Raw genomic sequence first — 11,959 nt, 5'->3', positions numbered from 1 at the left:
CAATATGGTATCAAGAGCAGCAAAAAATCGATCCTATAATCTTTTCAAAACTAGTTCTTTGGAACTCCAAATTTCTCTCATCACTGTTCTATACCCCTCTCAAACCAATAAACCAAGATCAGGCAACAAACCATCCCTATCAAAATCCCAGAAGAACCATACCAATTTCAGCTCCTACTGCAAAACCAACAAAAAAAACACCAAGATCAAGTGAGTATCACAATCCTCAATGGCCAACAAAACGATCGAAACCGTATCAATGGGAATCAAACTAGATGGGAAAAACTTCCCAGTCTGGTCGAAGTTGATGCGCGTCGCAGTCGGAAGTCAAGAGAAACTCGACCACATTGAAGGAGATAAGGCTCCCCCAGAAACCAATGATCCAAAATTCCAGCAATGGCAAGCATCCGACTTCACAGTGTTCTCGTGGCTCATCAACAACATGGAGCCACGACTCGTGTTACAGTTTGCTCAACACCAAATTGCCAAGGTGATGTAGCGGGGCCTTACAACTACGTTTGGAACCAGAGTCGATCCAGTCCAAGTGTATGACTTGGAGGACAGAACCAACAAACTCCAACAAGAGAACGACTCCCTCGAAGCCTTTTGGAGCGAACTCCAGAACCTCTGGGTAGGAATGAACAACCAGAAGCCTTGTCCCTACAAATGTTGTGAAATAGCAGTCAACACATACAAAAAAGAACTCGAAACGAAAAGATTATACCAATTCCTGTCCGGGTTGAACGAGAGACACAATGGGCTCCTAAGAGAGCTTCTAAAGGAGAACCCCGAACCAACCGCAGAAGAAGCATTCAGAAGAGTAAAACAAGAAGAGTCCAGAGAAGGGATTTGGAAACCAACCGCCCAAGCCCTAGATTCGGGAATAGGCAGTGGGTTCGGAGCAAGACACCCATCACCGCAATCCCAATTCTGAGGCACCTAACCGCCTCACCAAGGCTCATCGGTGCTACCACCACGATGAAACTCCAAAAATCAGAGGGTATTTGACAAGTCAAAGCTTTATTGCACACACTGTGGGATGACCAAACACACCAAAGAGACGTGCTTCAAGCTCGTTGCTTTCCCAGAATGGTGGGAAAACGGCTATAAAGCAAACCGGAACAATACTAGGAAAGGAAAAGTCGTTGTGGGGCGAGAAGGAGTGGATGGAAACGCTGTCCTAGCGGTCGGCTAGGAGGCCTCCGGTGCCAGGAACGGCGACAGCCGGCCGGTGGAGAGCTCGACGACAGGCAGCTGGTGGGGAGTGAGTGGAGGAGGCGAGAAAGGGGAAGAGGCGGCTAGGGCTTCTTTCACCTGATCAGTAGAAGGTAAAGGGTTTGGAGCTTTTCCCTCTAACCCTTTTATTTCCTCACTCTCTCACATTTTACCCCCAAAAATGAGATTTTTAGAAAAAAAGACACCATGCTTCCCAAAATATGCAAAGCAGACCCCTGACTCATACTTATGCTCAAAATGACCCCACATAGAATTTAGGAATCGTTTTTCGGTCCTAAATGATAATTCTGATATTTCTATAGCTTGTCAAGTCAAAAAATCTGAAGTTAAGGATGAGAGGGGATGGATATTTGATTGTGGAGCAATGGACACTATATCGTATGATAGGGCGGATTTTTGGGAACTCACGAAGTTAAAAAGAATTTATATTGAGACGGTTGGGGGGATCTTGTCCCGGTTGAAGGAGCGGGAACTATTCAAATATCCCCAACTTTATAATTTTCTAATTGTCTCTATGTTTCCAGGTTATCACAAAAATTGATGTCTATCTCTCATGTAACACGAGAACTCAACTGCAGACTCCTAATGCAACCTAAATGTTGTTTTCTACGGGATATTCAGACATGGATGACGATTGGGCGTGGCACTGAATTGGGTTATATTATGTGGATGGGGTAGCTCAAACTGGCAGAGGAATATTGGCTCAAAGACCTAAGGAAAGAGAGATGTGGTTATGGCATAGGCAATTAGGGCATCCGTCCTAAGGAAAGAGAGATGAGTTATTTAAATATTTTATTTACGAATCCTCTTAAGAACTTGACTTTTGAGTGTTAGACATGTGTTTTGGCAAAAAGCCACAGACAATCGTTTAGATTTAGTAATATTCGTGTTGACTCTGTTTTTTCCTTAATACATTCGGATGTGTGGGGCCCATCGCCAGCGGTTGGGGGAAATGGTTTTCGATATTTTTTCCTTTTTATTGATGATTGTACTCGCATGACTTGGGTATATTTTCTTAGGAATAAATCAGATGTTTTTTCAAAATTTTCTGATTTCTATACTATGATTATTATTCATTTCAAACCAAAATTAAGGTCCTTATGTCCGATAATTGGGGGGAGTATGCCAACACTAAAATGTGAGATATTTGCGCTAAAAAAGGTCTCATTCATCAAACATCTTGTACCTACACTCCAGAACAAAATGAGGTAACTGAGAGAAAAAAGCGTGCAATCCTAAATATAACGCGTGCACTTATCCTTGACTCCAAAGTACCAAAATGTTTTAGGCCTGAAGGCGTAGCTACATCCGTTTACCTCCTCAATCGTCTTCCTACCAAAAAACTAAACCTAAAAAACCCACTCTAAAAACTATCCACCATGACAAAAATATCACCTACCATATCCCTCGAACCTCGCATCTTTGGTTGTTCGGTCTTTGTCCATATCCCAAAATATGAGCGTACCAAATTTTCACTTTGTGCAGATAATTGTGTTTTCATTGGGTATGGGGCTCATAAAAAAGGCTATAGGTGCTATAATCCAAAAACCCGCCAAGTTATCACCACGATGAATTCACCATCTTAGAAACTGAATTCTTTTACGACACCCAACTTCCAAGTCAGGGGAGAAGGAAATAAATATCAGTGACTCGATAAGTTGGTTGGTTGTGCCAAGTAATCACTCCTCTACCGTAGGACCACCAGAGCCAACTACATCTGTCGCCGAGCATGCCATATACACGCCACAACCTATGGAACTAGGTGACTCCCCAACAGTACCCGGTTCGATATCTGAGGTAACAAATCTCAAGAACTCGGTTACTATTGATACTGAAAATGTTGCTACAGAAGAAGAAAGAGAGATTATAGATGAAGACATCGGACAATATATTCTACCTAGCCGAAGTACTCGTGGAATTCCACCCAAACGGTACTCCCCTGAAAGAACGAGCAAACGGTCTAAATATCCAGTAGGAAGTGTGGCATGAGCAAACTTAACCAAACTGGCCAGGGCTTTTGAGGCAGCCCTCTATGGAGAAGAGGAAATTCCACAGACAGTAAAAGAAGCCTTGAAAATCAAGCATAGGAGGGACGCAATGATGGTAGAGTGATACGCTCGTATTTTGCACTGTTTTAAGGCCTTTATTTGGTCTGTTTTTAATGTCAAAATCACAATTCATGTCCATATTTTGCATATTTTATCTATTTTGGTATTTTGACGTGTTTTGTGAGAAATGTGCATATTTGAGCCTAAAAAGATAGCAAAAAGTCAAAGTTGGAGATCTGGAACATTCGAGACACCCAGCGGTCCGCTGCAATACGACCATCGACCATTGGGCCCAACGACCGGTGAGCCAGTAACGGTCCGCTCAGGAGAAAGTTGTGCTGAAACGAATAACACGCCCAGCGACCACTCCAAATGATCCAGAAGCTACGGGAAGATTTTCAGCGACCGCTGGGATGAAGTGTAGCGACCGCTATACTAGAGGCAGAGGCTACGGATCAACCTGCAGCGACCGCTGGCCAAGGTGCAGCGGCCCACTGGGAGAACGCGGCGCACATAATTGACCTACTTTATCCCCAAGATTTACCAAACTTAGCCACTTTTTACCTTATTTACTGGAGCTCGAATTTTCCTCTCTATATATATATCCCCTCAAACCTCTTCATTAGGATCTTCTTTTTGTCTTATAATTCTAAAGCATAAATTTGAGAGAGTTATTCATTGTGCAAGAGGCAGAAGAAGGAATCAAGAGAAGATCAAGGCTACAGGGATTCAACCTTTGGGTTTTATTGCTTTAGTTTTTATGTTCACTTTGTTTTCCCTTCATTCTATATTTTTAGATTATTCAATTATGTGTAACTAAATTCATAGGATTCTAGAGATTTGTTAGTAACGACTTTGGTTATACAATTATGTTTTCTATTTAATACCCGTTTTGTTTTTATTTCATTTCTTCCCTAAGTTGTTGGATAATGCTTCACGTTTGAGTGACACATTCTGTGATGATTTAATATAACTTGCTACATTATCGTGAGAGGAGTTTGGCGAGTTAGGTCCACTTAGTGGACACTAGAATTAGCTTCCCTTTAAACGGCACTGTTAATTGAGAGTGGGGAATTTTCAAGGGTCTTAGGAGCTTTTGGTAGTTACGGATCTAGGATTGACAACCCTAGTGTTAGTAATCTATGCTTGTGCCTCATAGGCAAAACTTATGTGACTCGTTCTATCGAAGTAAAGAGTGTGCTAAGGTATTGTAGTAGGAATTTGTATAACCATAACTGTGAACGCACATCCCTGGAATTCCCTTTTCTCATATTTTATCTCTTTAATTACTTGCAATTAGTTTTTTATTTGCTTTCAAACTGCTTTTATTTTCAAAATTCCATAACTTTTCGGTTTTACAAATAGTGAAATAAGCTTAGTAGGAGGTAGCCAATTTGTGATTGTTTTCCCCGTGTTCGATATCCCGGTACTGACCTTTAGCTATACTAGATCTACTATGTATGCTTGCAGGTTTATTTAGTGCTAATAAAAAGTGCATCATAGAGCTAAAAGCCTTGGAGAGGAATAAAACATGGAAAAAGTGTCAACTTCCAAAAGGGAAAAGGACAATAGGTTGCAGATGGGTTTTTACTATCAAACAAAGACCAGACGGGTCCATCAAGAGATATAAGGCTCGCCTCGTAGCTAAAGGGTACACCCAGACATATGGAGTGGATTACTCTGAGACATTCTCGCATGTGGCAAAGATGAATATTGTTCGAGTATGGCTTTCTATTGCAGCAAGCAAAAACTGGCCTCTTCACCAGTTCGATGTTACTAATGCTTTATTACATGGTGAACTGAAGAAAGAAGTTCACATGTAGGCCCCTCCAGGTTTTGAAGAAGACTTTGAGGATGGGGAAGTCTGTCAGTTTAAGAAGACCTTGTATGGCTTAAAACAGTCTCCTAGAGCATGGTTTGGAAGATTCACAGAAGCAGTGAAGAAATATGATTATCAACAAAGCAATGCAAATCACACACTCTTCATGAAGAAAAAGAGGGGCAAGCTTACATGTCTGATAATCTATGTTGATGACATGATTATTACAGGAGATGACTCTGAGAAATAGAAGAGCTCAAGAAGAATTTGGCAACGGAATTTGAAATTAAAGATCTGGGGGCACTTAAGTACTTCCTAGGAGTCGAGGTCTTGAAATCAAAGGAAAGAATCTTTATAAATCAGAAAAAGTAAACGTTGGATCTTCTGGGAGAAACTAGCATGATGGATTGTAAACCTACAGACACACCGATTGCAGTTAATCATGGACTTCAAATCATAGAAGGGGCTCAACTTGCTGATAGAGAAAGGTATCAAAGGTTAGTCAGAAAATTGATTTATCTTTCACACACCAAACCGGACATGGCATATGCAGTAAGTGTGATAAGTCAATTCATGAACCGACCCCAAAGCGATCATCTTGAAGCAGCACTTAGAGTTGTTCGGTATCTCAAAGGAACCTTTGATCATGGAGTAATGTTCAGACGGAGTGAACATATGGAAATCCATGGAGGAAACCTTGTTACATGGAAAAGCAAGAAGCAGAAGGTCGTGGCATTATCAATTGCAGAGGAAAAATTTAGAGTGATCAGAAATGGATTAATTGAGGTACTGTGGCTTAGAAGATTGATGGGTGAACTAGGATTTTTGTCACAGAAGACGTGTCAAATATTCTGTGATAATAAAGCTGCAATCAGTATCGCAGAAAATCCAGTCCAACATGATCAGACAAAGCATGTTGAAATAGACGGATATTTCATCAAAGAGAAAATTGAAGAGAGAATTATTGAGTTCCCATTTTTTCTATTTGGAGACCAACTCGCAGACATTCTGACAAAAGCAGTAAGAGCAAGGAAATTTGCAGAAGTCCTTGGCAAGTTGGATATCGGGAATCCCGTTAACCAACTTGAGGGGGAGTATTGAAAAGAGAGAACATGGGTCCCAAGAATATTGGAAAGAGGATACATGAGTTCCTAGAAGTGTTGGAAAATAGAATAACATTTATTGTGTATTATAGTTCCTAGAAACATTTATGTCTAGAGTCCTATATATACTCATGTATAATATATCAAACAAATCAATCCAATGAATCCAATTATTCTGTCCAATATTGACAACTGTAAACCCCGCTCTTACACTTGTTGTGACAAAGTAGTCAATAGATACAGGTGATACGCTCGGATTTTGCATTATTTTAGGGCCTTTATTTGGTTTGTTTTGAATGTCAAAGTTGCATTACATGTCCATTATTTGCATATTTTTATCTATTTTGACATGTTTTGTGAGAAATGTGCACAATTAGAGCCTAAAAAGATATCTAAAGGTCGAAGCTGGAAATCTGGAGCTTTCGAGCCGTCCAGCAGTCCACTGCAACCCAACCAGCAACCACTAGCCACCAACGACCGAGCCAATAGCTGTCCGCTCCTGGAAAGTTGTGCTGAAAAGTAGAACACGCCCAGCGACCACTGGGGTGTGCGCCACGACCACTCCAAGTGATCCAGAAGCTACGGGATGATTGCTACCGACCGTTGAAACAATGTACAACGACCGCTGTTCAAGAGGTAGAAGCTACGGATCAACCCACAGCGACCGCTGGCTAAGGTGCAGCGGCCCGCTGGGAAAACGTGGCGCACAGATTTGACCTACTTTCTCCCCAAGATTTACCATACTGTTCTGAATATTTGCCATATTGGTGGTACACGAATTGGAGGCTATAAATATCCCCTCAAACCTCACCACCAGTATCTTCTTTTTGCTGCATAATTCCAGAGCATAATATTTGAGAGTTCATCCTTGATCATCAAAGTTCAAGGGTTTTGAAAAAGGAATCAAGAGAAGATCAAGACTACAAGGATTCTACCTTTGGGTTTTATTAGCTTTATTCTTTATGTTTTCATTGTTTTTCCTAAAAACTATGTCTTTAGCTTATTCAATCATGTGTAACTAAATTCATAGAATTCTAGGTATGTGTTAGTAACGACTTTGGTTATACAGTTCCTATTTATTTAATATCCGTTTTGTTTTACTTCGTTTCTATTCTAAGTTCTGGATAATTGCTTCACGTTTGAGTGACACATTTTGTGATTATCTATTGACTTGGTACATAATTGTGAGAGGAGGTTGGCGAGTTAGAACGGCTTAGTTGACACTACAATTAGTTTCCCTTAAAACGACACTGTTAATTGAGAGTGGGGACTTTTCAAGGGTCTTAGGAGCTTTATGGAGTTACAAATCTAGGATTGACGCCCCTAGTGTATGTAATCTACGCTTGTACCGCTTGGGCAAAACTTAGGTCCTATTAAAGTATGAACTGTGCTATGGTGTTGTAGTTGGAATCTGTATAACCCTAACTGTGAAAGCACATCCCTGGAATTCCCTTATCTCATTTGTTTTATCTCTGTGATTTATCTGCAATAGTTGTTTTCTTCGTCTTTTACAAGTTTTTACTTTCAAAAATCCAAAACCTTTTGTTTTTCCAAATAGTAGAAGAAGCTTAGTAGAAGGTAGACAATTTGTGTTTATTTTCCCTGTGTTTGATATCTGGTACTGACCTTTAGCTATAATATATATACTCTGTATACTTGTAGGTTTATTTAGTGCTAATAAAAAGTGCATCAACAGGAAGTAGACGAAAAGAAGAGGCTTTACCAATGTTGACTTAGCATGCACTTGAGTTAAAAGGAAGTTCAACATTTTCAAGTAAAATTGTTAAACATAAAATTTTAGGAGTAGTTAACTAGGATTTCTTACCAAGAACTTAGAATGCTTTAAGATAAATGAATAACTAACATTGTGAGACTCAAAACTAATATGAACAATTCGACTTCAATATCGCTTCCCTGAGCGGTAGTAACAAACAAGTAAAAGTACAACAGAAAAGAAATCTCGGTTAAACGGAGGTTTGAGGAGATTAAGTTATTGAATGGGAAATGAAAATAACTATGATTGTGGACAAATGAGCGAGAAAATCGGGTTTCTAGGCCAATTGGCCTTAGAAATAACGGAAATGTACCCGTTTTGTTATCTGTTCCATTTATGGGAAACACGCCAACCGCATAGGCGTTTTTATAAGTAAAACACGCCAACAACAGTGGCGTGTTTAACGTAAAGACGCCAACAAAGTTGGCGTCTTTTCATTTCATCGTATTTTAGTCATATTTTTTAAAAATACAGTTTTGAGTGTAACACGCCAATGGGATTGGCGTTTATACTTATAAAAGACGCCAACGAGGTCAGCGGGTTTAAGAGAAGACGCCAATACCAGTGTCAGCTTTATACAGTTACTTTCAGCAACTGTATATTGTCGGATTTTTTCCAAATGCCAATGAGTCACAGCTGCCTTCAATTCCAACTTCGTTCTAAATTTAGTATGCAAACCGACATTGCTAGGATCTTTTTCACTCCAATAATGCACACTGGGATCATCACGCTCAAAGTTTTTGTGATCAAAACTATCATATGGACCTGGTAAGGTGCGAAAATAGTTGATTCCACGCTGTGGGAACTGTGGAACTACTCTTCCTCCAACTGCCCTTCCACCAACTGATGTTTCTCCAACTGCTGTTTCTCCAAGTGGAATGGATGGTCTTGAAGCAACAAATTGTTCATCATCCGACGGATCATCATCTGAGTCTGTACTAACCGGGTCGGAATCTTCTAAATAATAAGGTGATTGTGGATCAAGAAAGTTGGCTTTATCAGGACCTATTATGTCCTCAACCACATCACAATTGTCACTTTCCCCTAAATGCACGCCTCCAGCTTCAAAATCTTGTGTTGCAGCAAAATATGGTTCTTGGGCTCTCGTAGACGCACCAACATCAAAATCTTGTGTTGCAGCAAAATATGGTTCTTGGGCTCTCGTAGACGTACCAACATCATAACTTATGACATGATGACTATGATGTTGAGTAATTGCCGAATACTCAACATATAATTCAGTTAGACCTCCAATAACCATACTCTCACTAAACATTAGTTGCATGCATACTTCGTCTAGTAGAACACCTATAAACGTGACTCCGGATCCAAAGCATATTGTACGTTTCCATATTATTTGAATTTTGTTTTCATATATGCCTATCCCCATCCTTTCACAAATTTTTTCCACAAGCTCATCGTACGAAATTGTTTCATCCAACATAATGAATCCTTTAGCAAAAGGAGGATCATACGAAATAACTGCTCCGGGAATTATCTTTCCACCCCAATATAAATTGACACACCACGTCATACTATCTGCAATAATGTAAAACACAAATAAATATGTATTATTTTTACATTCATCATTATGTCGAGTGAGCCAAATATGCTAAATAATAATTCTACACAATAATAATTCTTCACAATAATAATTCTGCACAATAACAAATCTACACAATAATAATTCAACACAATATTTCAACTCAATTCACAACCAATTACAAACCCTAGCTAACTATCCAACAATTACTCAAATAATGTAAAAGATAAGCATACTAACCGAAAATAATATACAAATTTGGGGGAAAATAGCACCGATAGATGGATGGAGGGCGAATTCGCGTGGAGCAGTCTACCTTGGATAAAATCGCGAGTGTGTGGGCTGAGTTTTTCGCGATTTGGGGGAGGAGAAGGGGATATATCAGATCTGTCTAAAGCCACCAATGAGAGTGGCGTCTTCTTTGAAACCCGCCGACCACGTTGGCGTATTTCATCAAAACGACATTCTACCCGGCGTTTCTACTTGCATAAACACGCCAACTTAAAAGGCGTTTTATATGTATACACGCCAATGCGAATGGTGTTTCACACTCAATACTGTATTTATAAAAAATACGACTAAAATACGTTGAAATTAAAAGACGCCAACGTGGTTGGCGTTTTAAATTAAGAACCGCCAATGATGTTGGCGTTTTTACTTATAGAAACGCCTATGCGGTTGGCGTGTTTCCCATAAATGGAACAGATAACAAAACGGGTACATTTCCGTTATTTCTAAGGCCAACTGGCCTAGAAACCCGATTTTCCCCAAATGAGCCACCTTATTAAATGTTTAGATTCCACAAATGATAGGAAATAACTATGACCACTAGACAAATTGGGCCCACCATCATAACTAATAGGCATATCACTTAACAATACTCGGAATATGATCTGGTAGGGGATTTCCCCGGGTTTCTCCTGGCACTGTATGCCCAGTTTGTGCAGCACAGGAAGACACCTCCATTGGGTGTTTGATCTTGCTGAAACTCTTAAAATTTGCTAATGTTGCTCTTCACTCTTAACCTTTGCAGATCCTCTAGATATTTGATATTATGATTGGAATTGATGTAAATCAAATAATGTTAATTCTACACCTAAGATTTCTCCTATTTTTTATGTGAAAATCATCTATCAATTAATCATTAAAGTTTGATTATTATATATTAGTTGATAGATGTACATGTGGAGTGAAGGCATACAATAACCCAAACTGGATCTGGGGTCTGATTCAAATTGTTTGTTGCCTATCAAGACAATATTCAAATTCTTTTAGCTTACCACCGTTATCTTCGTCTTTGAAATAGTTCGCGTGTGTTCCTTGTACGCCTCAATCGGACCTTGGATGAAGAAGTTATGGCCATTTGATGAAGGCTACGAGGAGCAGTGCGAACACGGCGAAAACGCCCGACCTAGGCGTTTTTGGACTAAAAATCGTCCGGGTCGGGCAATTTTCACGGAAACTGCCAAATTTTAGTTTTCAAATTGGTTTGGAGGCACTTTTGGGAGGGACATTGAGATATCCTTGGACGAGAAAAGAGAGAGGTAAAGACAGAAAGAGAGGAGGAAGAAGAAAAGGAAGAAATTCCGGCCAACATTTCGACGATCCGTCTCAAAATCACAATTCCACTCAACGAGAGCATGCTTCCTATGGTTTTTGTTGCAAATTCCACCATGTATTTAGGCTAAACTCTCTATGTTGCTCCAAGTTGTAATCTAGGCTTTATATGGATGTTTCTACACCATTGAACTCATGTGTTTGTTACCAACAATGCGCTCAATATTTGTACACTATGTTTTTGGCTAATAATGTAGTGTTGTTCTTTCCTTTGCTATTATCTCTTTAACATAGTTTAAGTAGGTGATTGTTTAGAGGATAATTTGATAGTGGATTAAGTAGGTGATCATAGTAGATGTTTATTTTTCCAGCGCTTCCGCAAGAGTTTATAAACATTGAAAATTGGTTCATAGGTTATGTGTTCAGCTAATTGTGAACTACTCATCGTGTACATGTTCAGTGTATGTGATTAGGTTGATGTTTTAATCCCTTCATATGTTTCATTGTTAAAGGTGTAGAACAATACAAGTCTAGTGAGCAACTTGGAGTGACATGTTTTTCCCGTTTGAAAAAGTCTTTCTCTAGTTAATCTGCTATTTACTTTGTCAACAACTTTCAAAATCAAAAATCAAATCTTTGTATGTTTTTATATGCTTTTAAGTGCAAACAATCTTTCACCCCCTTGTGGATCGACACTCTTCTACTGCAACTACATCTGTACTCTTGCATAAAGGTTGTAATTTTGGAGTTATTTTATAGACTTGTGTGTTATTAAGTTTAACTGTGTGAACTGATTTTAAAACTCGAAAATTACACATTAGGAATCAACAATTTCCTTCCATAATGATCTTTGATCGTTCGCAAACCTCGACCACCATT

At 39.4% G+C, this 11,959-nt stretch overlaps 1 protein-coding gene across 1 annotated transcript; it reads left to right on the top strand.

Moving 5' to 3' along the window:
* The first annotated feature begins 259 nt into the window (after nucleotides 1–259).
* LOC121767027 lies at nucleotides 260–5,353 on the top strand. Its single transcript, XM_042163255.1, has 2 exons — nucleotides 260–490; nucleotides 5,108–5,353. The coding sequence occupies exons 1-2, from the start codon at nucleotides 260–262 to the stop codon at nucleotides 5,351–5,353; spliced, it is 477 nt and encodes a 158-aa protein (XP_042019189.1).
* Nucleotides 5,354–11,959: the final 6,606 nt, after the last annotated feature.

Source organism: Salvia splendens, chromosome 1, assembly GCF_004379255.2.
Source record: "Salvia splendens isolate huo1 chromosome 1, SspV2, whole genome shotgun sequence".
NCBI classification, from domain to species: domain Eukaryota; kingdom Viridiplantae; phylum Streptophyta; class Magnoliopsida; order Lamiales; family Lamiaceae; genus Salvia; species Salvia splendens.
The sequence above is the reverse complement of the archived record's forward strand: the minus strand, read 5'-3'. Positions and strand labels throughout refer to the sequence as shown.